At 38.3% G+C, this 19,996-nt stretch overlaps 2 protein-coding genes across 2 annotated transcripts in view; one reads left to right on the top strand and one right to left on the bottom strand.

The window, feature by feature from the left end:
• The window catches only part of si:ch73-127m5.1 (neurotrypsin), a 44,830-nt gene that overhangs the window by 11,159 nt on the left and 13,675 nt on the right, over positions 1-19,996 (bottom strand). The window contains exons 4-9 of the mRNA XM_067430450.1: positions 18,151-18,289; positions 16,228-16,406; positions 13,431-13,578; positions 8,403-8,581; positions 7,931-8,072; positions 4,170-4,381 (exon numbers count right to left, since the gene is read on the bottom strand). Of these exons, the coding sequence (XP_067286551.1) occupies positions 4,170-4,381; positions 7,931-8,072; positions 8,403-8,581; positions 13,431-13,578; positions 16,228-16,406; positions 18,151-18,289 (999 nt within the window). The remainder of the gene's footprint in view (positions 1-4,169; positions 4,382-7,930; positions 8,073-8,402; positions 8,582-13,430; positions 13,579-16,227; positions 16,407-18,150; positions 18,290-19,996) is intronic.
• LOC137056399 (cannabinoid receptor 2) lies at positions 1,564-2,661 on the top strand. Its single transcript, XM_067430481.1, has one exon. It carries the CDS (start codon positions 1,591-1,593, stop codon positions 2,542-2,544), a length of 954 nt encoding a protein of 317 aa, XP_067286582.1. The 5' UTR covers positions 1,564-1,590; the 3' UTR covers positions 2,545-2,661.

The raw sequence follows: 19,996 nt of genomic DNA, 5'->3' as shown, positions 1-19,996 counted from the left end.
TGACGTTGCTCTTCTAAGCTTTTCAAACCGGAAGACAGAAATCGCTCTGAAAAATGCAAAAATATCTATTTTCACATATGAATTATTGAGTACCCTTAGTGTTTTCAATGATGTGCAGCCTATACATATCTGTTTACATCTCAAAAAAAGTGTTTTGGGGTTTCATGGCCCTTTAAGGATATTAGAGCTTTCAGGCGCTCTCAACGCAATAGCTGCGCGCGCTATCGTTCTTTAGCTGGTCATATCATTCTGTTAGTCTCTCTGTTTATCCTGAGGTTTACTGCAGACTTTTTGGAGACATAAAGGATGCAATACTACTCTATAGGTACTCAAGATTGACATGAGATTGACTGAAACTGAGTGCCCACCCCCCCATCCCCCCCAATACATTTCATGTGATTGCAGACCACATTTTATTTGGCTTTCGACAGAAGAACCACATCCGTGACATCAGTGAAAAGATCTGTAACTTGTCTGCGGTGTGGTTTAAACATTTACCTGACGTGCGACAGTCAGTGATAAGGCTGAATCTCATAAGGGTTTCTGATTTTAGACAAACTATAGTTAAGTAATTCATAGTGTCCTCATGACATCAAAATGGGTCTCAATTACTTTCTTAATACACAATTATGGTCTTACTGTACACAATTCATCAGTGCATATTACTCCAGAAAAAAAGCAACTTTCCTTTTCAGCTAACATCTAGAATCTCTTTGATTTTTAAACTCCTCCATTCGATCTGTAATGTCTAACACATCTACTTATTACTCCAATCATTTCCTAAAGGAATAAAGCCCTGCTCTTTATTGTTCTTATTAATATTACGAAACAAATACATCAGGCATAACATTATGCTAATGTCCAAATATATTGTTTTTGTCCCTCTTTTGCTGCCAAACAGCCTTGACACATCGAGGCATAGACTCCACTAGACCCATGAAGGTGTCTTGTGGTATCATGCACTGGGGAATTTAGAGAGGCCAAGTCAACACCTCAAACTCATTGTTGATTAACTTCTTTTAGCAATTTGAGCTACAGTAGCTTGTCTGTATGATCTGACCACATGGGCCAGCCTTCGTTCCCCATGTGCATCAATCAGCCTTGGCCACCCATGACCTTGTTTCTGGTTCACCACTGTTCCTTCCTTGGAGCACTTTTGATAGATAACTGACCAGTGAACACCCCACAAGAGCTAATCATCACAATTTGGACCTCGTCAAACTGCTCAAATCCTTACTCTTGCCCATTTTTCCTGCTTCTAACACATCAACTTTGAGGACAAAATGTTCACTTGCTGCTATCTATCGACCTATCTATCTGTGTCTATGGCAGTTAGTTACTTTGCTGATGCCCTGAGCTCATTTTCAAAACCACAAAGGAAATGGCTATGTAGGGTTTTTTTTCCCTTCCTTTCTGTGCAACATATCTGGGTTAGAAATGAAAACAGGAGGAACAGACACATTTTATAACTGATCCATACAGGTGAGTAAAACTACAAAAGAACTACAATAGTAAATCATGGAAATCTAGAATGATAAGATGCACTGTTTCTCCACAGATTTAGCTGCAAGCAACAGATTTATCACTAAAATGGCAAACTGCACAAATGTCTACATTGTGCTAAACGGCACAGAGAAGGTGGCCATTGGCACGATCTGTCTTGTGATCGCACCCTTCGGTCTCTTGGTCAATGTTCTTGTTCTGGTTGTCATACTCAGCTCTGGGAACCTGCGGCGACATCCATCATACCAGTTTATGGGCAGCTTGGCACTAGCTGACACTATTGTTTGCTGCTGGTTCACGTTCACCTTCCTGGATTTCCATCTTTTTAAATTGGACGACTCTTTTCAGAGAACAAAGTTTCTGCTTAAGCTTAGTGGTGTGACTATTGCGTTTACGGGCTCGGTTGGAAGTCTGCTTTTGATGGCAGTGGACCGTTATCACGCGATCTACAAGGCTACCACCTACAAGGTGCAGCTGACACGTAAAAGAGCCTTGGTGGGAATTGTGACATTATGGTCAGTGGCTGCATTCATTTCCTTTCTTCCTCTGATGGGCTGGAGTTGTCAGACTTGTCTATCGTGCTACCAGTCCCATCTCTTTCCATATGTGGATCGCTACTACCTGGCATTCTTTGCCTGTCTTGTGTTGGTGGTGCTCGTCCTCATACTGGTAGCCTACGCCCTGATAATGTGGTGGGCCCACCAACATGAAGCCAACATGAACGCTGATAATCCAGGGCTAGCACGCATACGCATGGACATCCATTTGGCAAAGACATTTAGTTGTATAATTCTGATTTTGTTAGTGTGCTGGCTGCCTGTCCTTTCCTTCATGATAACAGATGTAGTTACGAAAGAGCTTTCAAAACCACAAAAAAGGGCATTTGCTTTCTGCAGTACTCTATGTCTGCTGAACTCAGGCATTAACCCATTGCTATACACCCTGCGTTGCCGTGAGCTACGTGCAGCACTTATATCATTAGTAGGTAGTTTAAGGAGATGCAAGGGTTGTAGTTCATCAGCTAGTACCAATACAAGCTAGTAAACAACATTTAGCTAATAGACATTGTTATAAACAGTGCTAATAAAAACAGTTTGCCCCCTCTAGTGTTGGTTCTAAAACCGAACAGCAGTTTATACATACATACATGCATTAGTATAGTTATATTGTTTTATATTGTATATTAAGCTATGTGTACAGTTAATATCTGTAAAAAGAAAAAAGAAAAGGTAAGATTTGAGGACAGACAGGAAGCAAACACATTCAAGATTAGCTTGTTAGTTTACTTTTATCATAATCATTGTATTCAGATGTTTTGCTTTTTTTCATGAGTAAAATTTCACTTTAATGTGGAAACCTGTTTCTGCCCTCTGTTAATTGTGAGATAAAGTTTAGACTAATATTTAAAGAGATAAGGTCACATTTTGAGGTATTAAGTTACATTATGAAACATAAAGCCATAATTACTGCATATATGTTGACTAATATGAAATATCAATTATGACAAAAAAGATGCAATTGTAAAATTAAACACTTTACACTAACGTTTAAAAGTTTGGAGTCAATACGATTTTTTAAATGTTATAATCTAAAATTCTATTTCCACTGATTCCTGAGATGGCAAAGCTGAATTTTTAGTAACATGATCCTTCAGAAATTATCCGAATATGCTAATTTGATGCTCAATAATTTTTTGTTATTATCTGCAATATTTTTAAGGGAAAAAGGGATACATTTTTTTCATCCAGGATTCTTTAGATAAGGTTCCAAAAAAACAGCATTTATTTGAAATTGAAATCTTTTAACATTATAAATTATGAGTAACATTATAAATATTATTACTGTCACTTCTGATCAGTTTGTGTCGTTGGCTCAATACAAGTATTAATGACTTAGGCCAAACTTTAGTGTACTTTTTTAGTGTAAAAAGTCACAATTGTGAGAAATAGTCGTAAATAATTTAGATATAAAAGCCTCAGTTATTAAAAATAGCCACAATTACAGTACCATTATATTTTTCTCTATATAAGGTGGAAACTCAAATGCTACATCCAAGACATGCAGAGACATACAAATCATGAATTTTCTTCTCATTATGACATATAGTTTTTTGTTATCTCTCATTACTTTCGCCACAGTAACACAGATGGAAAATTCAAAATTTTCCTAACATCAGCTATTGAATAAGCACCTATAACTCCTCCACACACATCTTGATAAAATCTTGTCTTTTGAACATAATATTTCAAACATACCCATTCAAACATAGCCCAAATGTCACAGGCTGGGAGCAAAAAGAGCAGTGATGTTATATGATAATGGACTTTAAATTGAAATGGTTTTTTTTGGCGGGGGAAAAAACATGTTTGCCTAATATTACACCGTCAAATGTCAAAGGTAGCGTTGTAGTCGCCAAGGGCTACACAATACTTCATTGAAATTCAAATGGAACTTTTTATCAATAAAAGCGAGTGCTTGGGAAACTACAATGGATGTGTTTATTCCCGGCCTCTGTCAACAAATGACATTTAAAGCCCTCTGAATTTCAGAAAGGGTCAGCGCCGGCACAGACAGAGAAGTCTATCAGCAAAACATATCTGTGCCTCACACAAAGCCTTACTCACGCACACTGAAGCGTATGTTGGTGTGTGTTCAAGATAACTCACCGGTACTTTCTGGAGCCAATGGGACCTCATTGTTTTCTACCCTGTGGCACCGTATTCCGACATCTTCGCTATGAGAGCAATCGTGTCGACCCCACACGCTATGTTTACACTCCAGCAAAGAGCTCTCACTCCCTTCACACTCCACGTCGTCCAGCAGAATCAGCCCCGTTCCTTCTCCAAACGCGCCAGCGGGGGTGACCTCCGCACCACCCCTACATGGACAAACACACTCATGATAAATTCCCAATAACATAAAGCCACTTGAAAATCTCCCACAAAATACTTTATGTATGCATATAGAACATATAGAGGACACTCACTATTGTTGAGTAGGAAACTTCTAAAAGAATTTAATTACTAATCCCCTGCAGCCATTTGCAAAACAAATCCCCTAAGTTAAGAAGTTAATAGTGATAATATTCTTACAATTATGACTAAGGTTTTTTCTTACTTAAGGGGTTTGTTGTACTTGTAACAGGGGACTGATTTACTGAATGTCTGTGTGTGTGAAAAACTTGCAAACTTAATTGCATGCACAAGTTAATCTAGGCTGCGTCCAAAATCGCATACTATCTTGTTGAAAAAGTACTTGCATTGCAAATGCTAAAAAAGTATGTTCTATATAGTATGAATGTGTGTAGCATGGATGTAATCTGGATGTATTATATTCGCCATGTTGTCATTATCACTTGACTTAATAGCATCAGTTTTGTCACTTCATTGCCATTTATAAATCGTCTCCCGTCACCTCATGGGATAGTAAATTGTCCATCGTATGCATACTTCAGAATCTTGCCAGAAGTAGTAGGTCATCTGTGTACTCTTTATACAAGTACTGTGAATTCAGACATACTTCTTTTGTCACATGCATTTTTTTTCCGCCTACTATGGGGAGTAGAAGTATCCGATTTCAAACACAGGCATAGTCCACCGAGAACTAAACAAAATTAACAAAATATTCACATGCACAAAATAGAAAATCTTGACAATATTGAAGTCTTCCATTAAAACATTTGGAACATGTCTTTATTCAGGGAATTGCAAATGCAATGTAAGTGATTTAATGAGCCTTAAAGGGATAGTTCACTCAAAAATTAAAATTCTGTCATCATTGACTCAATTGTCAACCCTCCAGGTTGTTCCAAAACCGTATGAGGTTTTTTTTTCCTGCTGAACACAAAAGAAGATATTTTGATGAATGTTTGTAACCAAGTAGATAGAACAACAATTCACTACCATAGTAGGGAAAAAATGCTATGGTAGGTGTGGTGTGACAGGCAGCGGGGCGAGGGCGGGGCGAGAGCGGGGCGAGAGCGGGGCGAGAGCGGGCTGGTGATTAGTGTTGACGAGTGCCAGCTGCGTGGCACACCGGTCTCGTCTCGCGGCCATGTGACGGGAGCATAAAAGGAGGAGCAAGGGCTGCGGAAGACGAGAGAGGATCAGGCCTGGAGTTTATGTTGAGTTTTGTTTTACGTGTTATTATGTGTTTGTGTCATCATTGACACGTTTTATTTTGTGTGTTTGCGGGCAGTCGTCCGTGAGGGGCTGCCCCGCAGTTTTACTTTCGTTTTGTTTATTTATTTTGAATAAAGTTGTGAAACGTTCGCCGGTTCCCGCCTCCTTCCTTCCAATCTAAGAACATCGTTACACTGGTGCCGAAACCCGGGAGAAAGGAGGGACATGCTGTCAAAGAGCCCTCGCTGCTGAGGGGGATCGCGGTGCTGAGGAGGTCGGGCAGCGCGGATGAATGAGGACCGCGAGGGCTGCCCGAGGTGATGGTGCTGGAGCGAGGAAGGTGGGAGAGACCTCGCTGCCGTGCCCCTGGGTCGAGGTGGGGTGGCTGCCGTCTGAGAGGGAGCGGAGGAGTCGCCGCGCTTGCCGTGAGCCGGAGCCTGCTTTCGTCCGCCTGATAGGGGAGGAGCAGGGAGCGCGGGGCTCGCTGCCGGGTCCCTCAGAAGGAGGAGTCACCGCCGGCCGCCAGGGGGCGGAGGAGGATCAAGCTGTCCACCAGGCGTCCAGTGCCATCGCACAGCACCGCGAGGAAGAGCCTCTCGGCGGGCGGAGGGCCGAACGGCAGTGTGTCTGGGAACCGGACCAGAATTTTTTTTTCTCTCTTTCTTTTTTCCCTCTCTCCCCTCTCTCGTTCGCTGGCTCCTCGTGCTCCCGTCTACATTTCTCTCGCCTCTCTGTCCTTACCCCCAGGTGCCGCGGCCGCCGTGATCGCCCCCCAGCTGCTTGACGAGTGCCAGCTGCATGGCACACCGGTCTCGTCTCGCGGCCATGTGACGGGAGCATTAAGGAGGAGCAAGGGCTGCGGAAGACGAGAGAGGACCAGGCCTAGAGTTTATGTGGAGTTTTGTTTTACGTGTTATTATGTGTTTGTGGGCAGTCGTCCATGAGGGGCTGCCCACGTTTTATTTTGTGTGTTTGCGGGCAGTCGTCCGTGAGGGGCTGCCCCACGATTTTACTTTCGTTTTGTTTATTTATTTTGAATAAAGTTGTGAAACGTTTGCCGGTTCCTGCCTCCTTCCTTCCAATCTAAGAACATCGTTACAGTAGGTAATGGTTGTTCTATCTGCTTTGTTATAAACATTCTTCAAAATATCTTATTTTGTGTTTAGCAGAAGAAAGAAACTCATACAGGTTTGGAACAACAAGAGGGTGAGTAAATGATGACAGAATTTTCATTTTTGGGTGAACTAAAGTTGTGTCAGAAAAGAACTGCATGTGCAAATTGATACACACACAGACAGGGTTGTGTAGTGCACCACGGCCACCGTCATTATGGCAAAATGGAGACTTTAATAGAGCAGAATACATTTAGATTGTTGACATGCAATATTACACAATGTTACATGAATCCACATAATCAGTTTCACATCATTTCCAGCCCTATCTGTAAAATGTGTTTTGTGAGATTTATTTTTAGTGTGGAAAATCTCATCTTATTGCCATTTAATGCTTTTATGTTTGTTTGTTTTTCATTTTTAATTTGTTAAATGTTTTAAACTTGTTTCATTAGAACTGGTGCAAAACCCCATACACAAAGTTTTTTTTTTTTTTTTTTTTTTTGCTTTGTTTTATATGCTTCTGATTGTTTCTCTATAACATTTATTTTAATGTTACAATGTTGTGAAGTATATGAATTATATAATTATTTATTGTGAACTTTTGTTAATTGCTTTATTCAAAATGACATAACCGTTTTATTTTTATTCAGCAATGATGCAATAAATCGATCAGTGACAGTAAAGACTTCTACCATGTTACAAAAAAATCTTTCTATTCATCAAATAATCCTAAAAATTTGTTATAGTTCTCACAAAAATATTAAGCAGCACGACTATCTTCTACATTAATAATAAGCGTTAAAAAATGCAGCATATTAGAATGATTTCTGAAGGATCATCTGATACTAAAGACTGGAGTAATGGTACTGAAAATTATGCTTGCCATCACAGGAATAAATTACATTTTAAAATATTCAAATAGAAAACAGTTATTTTAAATTGTAATATTTCACAAAATTGTGTTTTTACCATTTTTGATTTTGAAAAATGCAGCCTTGGTAAGCATAATAACTATTTTCAAAAACAACAAAAAGGTCTTACTGACCCCCAAACATTTGAACAGTACTGTATATTTAAAACTTATATGATATATAATATGTCCTTTATATGAATATATAGTATGGAATATAATTCCTCAGATTTAAGTAATACAGCTACTGTATATGCACAGGTAGGATTAAAGTATAGCACCTGAATCCCAGCTGTCTGCAGACCACCTGCGCATGCTGCTCCGTCCAGCTGTCATCACACACTGTGCCCCAGTCCCCGGAGTGATATACTTCTAGACGACCTTCCCATGGGTTATCACCGTCTACCAACCTCACCACGCCATCTGAATATATATGCAAACACACTCTATATACACATTCTCTGGATACCCAATGGGAAGTGACAAAGCACAGTCAGTGGAAGCGAAGGGGTCTTGTGTCATCCTGAAAGGTTTTATTTTGTTTGCTGTACGATCCCATTAACACGTCTACTTACCAAATGAATAAATAACTAGACATTAAATATTGAGTTCAAATTATTTTTAAATGTGAGAAGCAACAAACCATGGAGTGATACAAGAAAAGTGTATAGGGTCAATCAGAATCAGGTATTCCTATAAGTAGGGCTGTAAGTGTTTGTATGTGTGTGTGTGTATGTATGTATAGTACGAGACCTGAATAAGGGTTGCATGACACCCCAGCATCTTCCATATGGTCACAGTTGTGTTGTTCCCATCCGCTGTGACGGCACTCATCCAGAGAGAGCTCATTGCCTGTGCACTGTACTGCATCTAGTTGGATCGGCCCAATGCCCTGCCCGAAATGAGCCCATGACCAGGCTTTGGGGATGCCCCTAAACACACACAAAGACATATAAATGGTAGACTTCCCAGGCTATTTGGCCATCTAAAATTCAAATCCAATGGGTACATGTTCAGTTTGAAGGGCACTGACCCGAAGGACCCGAGCATCAAGATCCCAAAGGTGTTTATTACAAGCAGATGTGCAAAATGTGCAAATAATATGGTTAAGAGCAGTAATAAAACAGATAAACACTAAAAACAAAAACTGCTAGATACTAAAACAGTAACATCTCTCCTCTTACACTATTGAGGCCAGAGTTTTAATGAGCTCAAGCAGCGCTACAATAACCTTCAAATCCACTCAAATCATAATCCGTCGTCCAATCCTCCCTTCCAATAATAATGGCTTCCATACACATTTTCCCGCTTACTAATTGGAACATACCATTTTTTTTATTAACTCACCTTACCATGATTAATAAATAAATTATCCAAGATGATTAAGATCAAGAGTTAAAGCAAGTCAGTAAATACAATAAATAGGATAGATAAAACCAATACATACATTTGCACAATTATTTCCATAAATAGCTCAAATAAGGGCTCCCCTACAATTTGTGCTTTCAAGGCCACGCCCACTCAGCTAAAGCAGGACAGGTAAAACAGCAAACAACTTAAAACTTCAGTGGAGAAAGGCATATAATTCATCATGACATTGTAATATACATCATAAATCACTGCTATTTTGCTGAACAGAAAAATATACTGGGATAACCTGGCTTCAGATAATAGTTAATGATATGCTAAAGCCCACCCACAGGTTGGCACGATTGGTTACATGGTAGTACATCACAGAAGGTAGTTTGTGATGTAAGAAACACAGGCGATCTAAAAGCGTTTTGTCTTTGGTTCACTGCAGTTTTAAAGAATAAATTCCACAGGGGGTCTTTAAATGAAATTTGTTTAAAAAAAAGAATTCCCCTTTATAAAAAAAATGAAAGCGCTTTACAAAATTAGAGAGGAGCATAAGAAGAGAGAATAAAAAGTGATGTAGTCAACCTGTGTGTGTATTTGGGGTTGATTAAGAGGCCATGATGGATACACTGTAAAAAAACTGTTTAGAAAAAAAGTTACCTGGTTGCCTTAAAATTTTGAGTTCACTGAAATTAAAATTTTGAGTTAATACAATGAATTTTTTATGAGATTCGACAACCTTTATTAAAATATTGTTAAAAGATTTTGTAAGGATATTGGGTAATTGTGTGTGTTTTATTTCTGATGACGCAGTGAAACATGACAAATAGTTCTATTTTCATGATTTATCAAAAAATGTATGTGGTTCAGATACAATAATATTTTGAGTTTCTATTTATTAAATGTAACCCCCTAGAATTTAACACAGTTCTATGTAGTACCATAGTTTGCCTGAAAAGGTCGCTATATGAGTTGGTTGGCTTACACACAGAGACTAATAGAAGAAGACTGTTCGTTGCTGGTACGCACGAGGTGATCAAGCGCTGTTTTTCAAATGTGTAAATATAAAATCATTACTGCATAAATATTACGTTCTAATGTGAGATCTTTGAACTTTCCATATAAATCGTTGCAGTGTGTTTGTGGTTCAAAAGGATTTCCGACTGATGTTAAACTGAGAGACTTTATTTCTGCGAACTCTGACTGTTTTTTTTTGTTGCCCGATTCCATCCTGTGACAACTGTGTGAGTTATGCGATCTATGGCGAGCCAGACCCTGTGATTCGGTGAAGGACCTGCGGACATTCAACTCGGACCCGTTTCCATCGCGGGATTCATTTGATTTCAGCTAAGCTGTTACTTTATACACACACTACCCGGGTAGTAGGAAAAAAGGCCTTATAGATACATTTTTACACTACACACTGACTTTGAGAAGAACCCAGGAGAACTTTCGGACATTTTCTTTTAATCTTCTTATTTCTTCTATTTTGTTTTATTTGTTTCTTGGACCAGTTACGCACAACCCAGACTGAATAATGGAATTTTCCCATTTCTGATTATTGTACTGGGACTATACAACAAAGTATTATTCTGGTCACTGGCACTTGTTGTTTTTTTGTGTCTTCTGTGCAATAAATGTGCTGGCTGCTAGCTGTTTCACACCTTTTGGCCTAAAATTCATTTTTATCCTCCTGAGAGTCGAACCTAGCCCTATTCTAAAGCATATTCTGAGTATTGTAACACTTAATTTTGTGCTGACAACTGTTGCCGTGCTACATAAACAAATGTCCTTCATTGTATCAACTCAAATTTTTAATTTCAATAAACTCGAAATTAAGGCAACCAGGTTACTTACTTTTTTAAGTTAAACCAACGAAAACCAGCAACCTTTTTTTTTACAGTGTAGAGGCTGATGGCTAAAATGCCAGAATTACATCACCACTCTTTTTTTCAAGAAAGACCACAGGAATTTTTACTGACCAGACAGTCTGGGCCTCAATTTAACATCTTATCAGAAGGACAGTGCCTTTTGCTGAACACTATCCTATACTGGAACATTAGGACCAACACAGAGCTCAGGATGAGCACCCCCTGTTGGCCTCACTAACACCTCTTCAACAGCAGCCAGTGCTGACCAGGCTTAACCCTGCTTTGCTTCAGTGGGAAACCAAGATGACCTGAGAAGCACTAAGTACAGCATTTAAAACCTTTAAGATGCTTCTCCCCACACATTCAGTTAGCATATTTTTGGTTGTAACTACAACTGACAAACTCATTATTCAATTGCTTTAATGCTGCAGTAACTGAAGTCGTGCCTATCATCTCTGCAGCGGCGGTGCGAGTCTGTGCTCATGTGCCATCTCACAGTCTTTGTTCTCTACAACTGCTACAACAACATGATGGAGATGTTGTAAGAGAGCAAAGAATACAACAGCACAAAATAAATAATTCAATCTTCCTCTCATCGAGATAAGAGCAGGCATGGATGAAAATACCTCACAGGAGCTCCCAAGTTTTGTGTGTTGTAAAGAAGAAGAACAACTGCTACTGAATCTTTAAAGAGGCCATTTTATGCAATTTTACAATCTTTGTTTTTGAGGACTGCTAGAATCAGCAGAATTTAGGTTTCTTTTTTTTTTTATTCTAATGTTGCAGCATCAGTAGCCAGCTATGGTCGCAAGTTTCCGTCGTTATCAACATCAATGTTCAATGAGTCTTGTTTCCGGAAACCATATTTTCAGTGGACATTTCCAAACAGCATCGCAAAGTTGTGTGGTTGGAACGACAACTCTCAACCTTTGGTTATACATGTGGGCTTAATAAATCATTATCTTGAGCAAGCTTAAATAAGCAAGCTGACATTCAGTACAATCTTTTATTTCGTATACATACAAATGTAATTTACATCTTTTAGAGATTTAAAGAACAGTTTTTGAAGAGGCTGCATGTGCGAGCGTGCTCAAGTACATAAGAACTATATGATTGAATCTCGAAATAAAGTTAAATAACTGAGAAAAATGAGAATTACTCCTCAGATGCCATTTCCACAATTTATAGCCAAAAGTATAGCATTTAATTAGATCTCAAACTAATTCATTAAAATAAGTTATTACTCCCCCACCACGTGACATTAACCAACATGGTTGAATGACAAATTTGCAACAGTACGGTTTCAGGAAACAGTCGTGACTAGCTAGTTAGCCTAATCTCTTTAACAATGCACCGTACTATTGTAGTTAAGCAGTGACTTATGTCATAAATGGGAAACACACCCATGTTTAGTTCCTTCCTCTGTGAAGCCCCTCCTTTCTGAAAAGCGCAATGTCCTCCGGTTGGTTTGCGGGACCAGTGTGTTGTAATTTGACAACCGCTTTGAACGGAAATGTCACGGCCCTTACCATAACTGCAAATTTCAGCTTCTCACGTTTTAAAACTTACAATGCCATCCGTTTTGCCTTATCAGTTTCGGGGTGGAAGAAAACAGTGGCTGTGTCCAAAATGCCCTTATATCCTTAAATAGGACACTATTTGAGCGACAGCCATTTTTGTTGTGTACGAAACGATAGTGGAAGATATTGAGTGCACTCATTCAATCCCAAATTACACCACAATAATGAGTGTCCAACCGATGTATGCTCAACGGCTAGAAAATACCCATAATGCAGAGTCACATGCTGAATGAATTCCCATCTTGCCAGGAGATTTCGCCCACAGCTGAATCAACCATTCACTTTCCAAACCACGCTGGTGGAGTGTAATATCATAAAGGTATAAATTCCTTTTTAAGTGATTATTAGTTTGTTTAATTACAGCTTATGCACGCTAGTTTCCATGGAAGAGTTCAAGATACATCTTTTCATTACTACTGGAGCTGCCAGTTTGCACAAAATATGCAAATTCTCTCACTCGTTTTCATTCACTTCTTCAAGTGGACTATATTAGTAATAAAGGGAATAGTGAAAGAGGGTATAGGGGTCATTTCCAACACAGCAAGTGTTTTTTGGATTTGGCAACAACACACTACTAATGCAACCCAACCTCGGCCTCTCCCCATTTTTGTGTATGCCTCAGACGGGAATAATTTAAATGAGAAATACTGTGATGTGTACGTTTCTGGAAGAAAACTCAAGACTTCAATCAAGGCGTTTCAGGGAGTTCAGAAACTCCCTTTGGATTGGACTTAGTGCTTTTTAAATTTGCAGACCTTTTTCATGCTAAAATTGCAACATTACACACTAAAGAAAGTTGAAACTGTAAAAAAGCATGATAGGTCACCTTTACAGCCTTAAAAAATGTTTGCAAATGGCAGTTAGAAAGCTAGGAGCTACAAGCATGATGTATTACTCTGAAACCATCCGCTGTATATTCATAACAGGGGTGTGTACGGTGAGTATTTGATGTATTAGTTGTACATTGGACTCACCCCAGTCCGAGCTGCCTGCAGACCACCTCAGCATCCATGTCATCCCACTGATCATCGCAAATGGTCCCCCAGCGCCCATCATGGAAGACCTCAACTCGTCCCTCAAAGTCCTCCTCCCCACCAACCAGCCGCAGTGGCGGTCCATTACCTGAGCGAGCAAACCAGGAATCATGACCCAAAGCCACAAACACATCAATAAATGAAGTGACACCCAGAATGATCTATGCAATACTTCTCTCTGTGTAATAACCCAGCGGTTGCAGGTCTATTCTAATGGGGTCGCAGAAGGCAGTGAAAAAAAAAAAAAAAAACGAAATGCCACAAACCATAATAATGCAACCATAATTATGTCAAATAAAGTCAGAACTTTTAGGCAAAAACAAGAGTAAAGAAAATAACCCAGGTCACATTAAATACTGGTTCATGGAGAATCATCTGCTGTTGATACAAATACTTTATTTGTATACTGTATGTATTAAAGGTTCGGGTTAAAAAAGAAAGATTTGCTTTAACTTTCATTAAATAAGGTTGCATTAAAACAGATCAAAAGTGCTGGAAAAGACATTTATAAATGCTATATTTGTATTACAAATAAATCTTTTACATTTTTTATTTATCAAAAAATGTGCTGTCAAATCTATTAAATCGCATCCAAAATAAAGGTTTATGTTTACAAAATATATGTGTGTATATCTGTGTATGATTATAATGTATATATAAATACACACTCATTCATGTATATATTTCAGAAATTGTTATATTTATATATGAGATATTTATGTATATATAATAATTATATATAGACTGCATATACAAGTAAATATTTCTAAAATATATACATGAGCGAGTGTATTTATATAAAACAACTTTTATTTTAGATGCGATTTATCATGATTAATTAATTTGACAGGACTATGGAAATTCTGGTAACACTTTATTTTAGGGTTCAGTTATTAACTATTAACTAATTGCTTATTAGCATGCATATTACTAGGATAATGGCTGTTTATTAGTACTTATAAAGAACATATTAATGCCTTATTCATTACCTTATTCTACATCCCTTAATCCTACCCAATACCTAAACTTAAATGCTACAAAAGCTACCATACTAACTATTAATAAGCATTAAATTAGGAGTTTATTGAGGCAAAAGTCAAAGTTAATAGTGAATATGCGTTCCCCATATTAAAGTTTTGCCGAAATTCTAATAATAATAAAAATAACAAAAACCTTTTTACTCTATTTTTGATTAAATAAATGGAGCCTTGGTAAACATACGACATTTCTTTCAAAAACGTTTTTAAAAAACTGTATCTAACCATTTGCGTATTGTTGGGTCCTATGCAGGTTTACTGTTTTGTCATAATTATTCTGTATAAACCTACCCTGACAAGCCAGACCCACATCAAGATGTTTGGTCTGGAAACTCACCATTGACAGGGCTCAATCCGAGGCGCGGGATAAACGGTTGTCTTTCAAACTCCCTCTGCACGCGATAGGATTGCACTACCACCAACCAGAGCAACGAAGGTGAAACAGAGCTAGTTGACAGATTAAACATTCGCTGTATCCGGTCGGCAAAACTCTGAACCCTTTTTAAGAATGACTTCAGTGACATTCTTAACTCCAAGTCTTCCAGAGTTGCGGTCAAAGCTGATTCGAAAGACCGCCGTTCGCCAGTTTCTGTGAAGCGCGCAAGCGCAACTCGGCCGTCATTATGTTAAGCCCCGCCCACCGACTCTATACACGATGTGATGGCCTGACCAGAGTTTGGCGTTTACAGTTAGGCTAGTACAAACCATTAGTAATGTAAAATCTGGGTCCCGAAACAAAGCCAGAACCACTATAATTAGATATATGTGCAGTTTCCAGTTATTTTTCATTTATAATAAAGATAATATCAGGAATACATTATATGCAACCATTTTTTCCCATTCAATGGCTAAAATACATATTTTGCTGCCCTGGTAACTCAACGCAGTGCACATCTGTCCTCAGACTGTGTCTTCAATAAAGCTCTCAGCAGGCAATCATGAGTTCAGACGCCATTGATTTGCTTTCCAACCTATTTTCTCATTTTTTTCCCCCTTTGTTCACTTCTACAAAAGAAAGTATGGCTCTTTTGATTCCCCCAAAGAAAATATAAGCCCCCACTGAAATGTTTCATTAAAATTTCTAATTTCAGTGAGCGCCAATTTAGTAAGTCGTGTGAATGGACAAAGAAGCTGTAATAACGGCAATTCAAAGATAACATAATCGTCCTCATGATGTTCCATCACACACCCTGTGGTTTTTTGTCTTAGTATTCATTGCAGATCAGAGATACTTAAATGATGTTGCTCAAGGGCTGTTTTTAGAAAATACAGGGTGACTGCATAAACAGCAATCTTTCATTTGTTTTTATATTAAAATATAATGTCATGTGCATGTAATTTAATAAGCGTATTTTAAACCGGGTCTGGACTGCAAGCAAGCAAGCAACGAGATGAAGCACGACAGCTGGGGGGAAAAAGATGCTCACATTATATGTACTCGCAGACAGCTTTGTTGATTATAATAGGAGCAATCTTCTTTGTGGTACTGCAGTGTACACTTACAGCGCAGACATGGAGGCGGAAACTGAATTCTCAAAACCAGACTTTGAGGAACCCTGATGATCTTTGTATCTTATTAAAACACTTGTCCTGTTTCATGGCAGCTGTAAGGTTTTGCCAGGGCGTCTAGATGCAGGAGTGTTTACAGCACTTATCATTTAAAAGGTCGTTAGCTTCACCCTCACAGAAAGCACACTGACCTTCAGGTGGTGCGCACAGCACTCCGGCCTCGTTTCCATGGTTGCAGTCACTAGTAACAAACTTCCTGCTCCTGCACTCCAGCAGGGATTTCTCATTTCCACGGCAGCCAAGGCGGGCGTAGTGAAAAAGCCCGGAGCCGGGGCCAAAATATGAATGCTGGAGAGCTGTGCCAATCTCACTACAACAAATGAAAAGAATTATGAAGAGAGAAGAAAGAAGCACCAAGTAGAGAAGAAAGAAGCACCAAGTTATTTCCTCCACCATTCAGTGACGTAAGGCTTACCACCCACTTTTAGCTCATTTTCTAAAGGCTAAATTAAATATAGATATAGTAAATGTGAAGGCATAAGTACATTTTAATGAATCATTTAAATGTACATATTGGTAACCATACTTTGAACACAATGAGAAGCACAGATCCATTATGGAAAATCAAAAAAAAAATCCCAGATTGCCAAATAAGGTCAGGCTGAAATGTATTCAATTAATTACATGACTACATAATCACATATTTTAATATTTGTCGAGAAAAAAAATGAACAATTCATCATTATTCAAAGACATTACCTTACTGTGCCAGTCAACACATACTTTTTCAAATGATCTTTAATTCATTGTACTAAATTAAAAGGGCTATATGTAAGAATTGTACTCATTGCTTTTTGTATTGCTAATGTGTGAACAGCTTATAAAGCAACTGTATGTCAAGGACCAAAGGATGTGACGTTTACGTGCACTTACGAGCCTCTCTTCTATTCAATGACGCATGTAATGAATGCTTATACAATGTTCAGGATAATGCCGAAGGAGCTATTCTGTAATGTAATGTCAATGTGTCATACAAGAAATGGGATTCATTTAAACTATAGTCTCAAATAGCCAGATTGGTGTATAGTCTATAGTCTTAAACATACTTTACATTCAAACTATCATAACTATCATATCATCTGTTGACATTATGCCAGTGAATTACAGTGCATGTGCAAATAACTTATCCATATTGCTTTGATCACATACTTTCTTAAAGCCACAATATGAAATATTTTCACCGCAGAGGGGTCGCTTATTCAAAACAAAGCCATGGCTTGACCTGGATTCTGCTGAGCTTTTGTTACGCCGTAGACGACCTCTTCCGCTTCTTCTGGTCATGAGTACGCAGCGCTGTTTTATCATATTAGATACATTATTTGACTGTGTTGAAAGTTGTTATAAGGCTACTCTGTGCGTTCGCTCGGCGGCTACTATGAGACACTTGTTGCACACTGTAGTAATCTCTATTTTAGGCATGGTAATCGCAGTAAATCAAGAAGATGAGATTTAATAAGACCAACTGTGTTGAGCTGCACAACAATGAGGATAAAGAGTGTGTGATGTCATTGATAGGCGACGCCAAACAGCCCGTGTTCAGGTTAAAATGGCTTATTTCTCTGGATTTAAACATTCTCGAAAACATTTGGGATAATGTAAGTACACAAGTCAACAAAATATATAATATTATTATAGTGTTTTTTGAATATTTTAATCCTTTTTTCACACAGCTGTCATTTTTGTTGAATATTTATATTGTTACTGAGGAAAGCAGGCAGCACATATTATATTCATCCAATGTATTCATCATTCATCATATTCATTTATCCTCTCAGCAGCAAGGATGGCGTCTGGAAGTTTGTTAACAGTATATCGCTGCAAAGGTATGTTCAATTTCTTTTTACTTCTAAGCAAAGAACGTAAAAGAGCTTCGGCATGAGTATATCGGGGCATTGAATCATGTTCAGTCTCTTACGTGTCGAGTGTGTACAAGTGCAAGTATGAGCAAATCAGTTCACTTAATGGCCACTGGTGTCGCTAATAACAAGGGTTTCTGAATTATACATAGAGCTAAATTAACAGCGATATTTAAGAATAAACATAAATTCCCATACCCAAGTCCAAGCTGTCGGCAAACCACACTGGCATCTCGGTCTGTCCAATGCGTGTCACAAACTGACCCCCACTGGCCGTTCAGGTAGACCTCCAGTCGGCCACTCTTTGAGGATGTACCTCCCGCTAATCTGACCGCGCCTAAACAGGTAAGATATTTATATAAATATACATATATTATAAATAAACTGACAACATCCAATGTATAAATCTTACTAAGCAATCAAGGTCATTTTATTCCTTACAAGGAGGATAACAAAAAAATTAAGATTTTAGATTCATCGTTTTCTTTATAAAACTGCCCAAAATAGCATTGTTAATTCTGTATTTACATACAAATACATCTTTTATAGAACTGAATTTGGACATGGAAATTACCAGTATAGCTTCTTTACTGAGACATGCAGAAGAGCATTCGTGGTGCGAGTTTATTTAGAATCAGATCCCTCAACATAAACTCCTAAAATCAAAAAATAATTTTGTTATATTCATTCATATCTCTGAAGTATATTTCCCATTCCCTTTTACATTTTTTGAACACAAGGAATATTAAATTGTCCAGCAATGAGTTCCATCACAATAAGTACAACCAAAGAATATAGTTTTGATGTGCAGCAAAAGATTGTTGAGCTTTACTAAATAGAAAGTGGCAGTAAGAAAAGAGCTAAAGCACTGAAAATTCCCATTTTCACTATCAGGGCAATAAATAAGAAGGTGCAATCAACTAAAGATGTTACGAATACCTCATTTGGTAGTCAGACACGACTGGAACTTGAAACGGGACCTGGTTCTATGGTCAGATGAAACTTTTTAAAAATATAGCTTTTGGTGCAAACAAGAATCAAAAATACCCCATGCCCACGGTTAAATATACTGCAGGAGCTGTGAAATTATGCCTATTTTATTTTTTTTTGCTAGATGTTCTGGACATCTTGTTCAGATACATGGTTTCATGGATTCTAGCAAATACAACAGATCAAAAAATCTAAACCTGACGGCCTTTGCAAGAGATCTTATAATAGGCTGTGGTTGGATCTTCCATCAGGACAATGATCCAAAACAAACTTCAAAATCAACACAAAAGTGTGTCGCCAAGCACAAAATGAAGCTTCGCCCATGACCATCTCAGTCCCCTGACCTGAACCCTGTAGAAAATGAGTGGGGTGAACTGAAGAGGAGAAGCACCAACATGGATCTGGGAATCTGAAAGATCTGGGAATCTGAAGGATCTGGAGAGGTTCTGTATGGAGGAATGATCTCTGATCTCTTGTCAGGTGTTCTCCAAACTCATCAGGCATTATAAGAGAAAACTCATAGCTGTTATCTTGGCAAAAGGAGGTTGAAAAAAGTATTAAAACTTTGTCAATAATCACGTTCAACATGTTTTGAAGAAAAGCATTTATTTCATAAAGGGATTTTCCACACATTTTCAATTCTTTTACTTTATTATAAGGTTAGATTTCTGTGGATTTTTGGACTAAAAGTTTACAACATTTATTTTACAGGCTTTTTTGTTCATATTTAGCAAGGGGGGCAATAATTCTGACCACAGTTGTGCATACACAGTATACTTCTCAAAAATGTCAACCACTGTTTTCTGAATATACTGTCAATCCAAAACTCAACAGTCTTCCAAGAGAGATATAACAGTATACAAAGAGGTACTAAAAACATATTTATCAGTTGAAGAACGTTAGAATGTTCTAACATCAAGGCTGATGTCCCACTAGCTGATTTTCAGTCATAAGCGCTGTGTTTCTCTCTGCGGGGAAGCTTTAATAGCCCCAGAGTCTAAACTCCCTGATGAGTTAATGAATCCAACCCAAACTCTTTCGCAGAGCCACATAC

The sequence above is a fragment of the Pseudorasbora parva genome, chromosome 21 (assembly GCF_024679245.1).
Source record: "Pseudorasbora parva isolate DD20220531a chromosome 21, ASM2467924v1, whole genome shotgun sequence".
NCBI lineage: Eukaryota > Metazoa > Chordata > Actinopteri > Cypriniformes > Gobionidae > Pseudorasbora > Pseudorasbora parva.
Note: the sequence above shows the minus strand (reverse complement) of the source record. Positions and strands in the feature narration are given on the sequence as shown.

Bases quoted from the DNA above. Each gene is read 5' to 3' on its own strand.
- LOC137056399 (XM_067430481.1), top strand. From the start codon at position 1,591: ATGGCAAACTGCACAAATGTCTACATTGTGCTAAACGGCACAGAGAAG.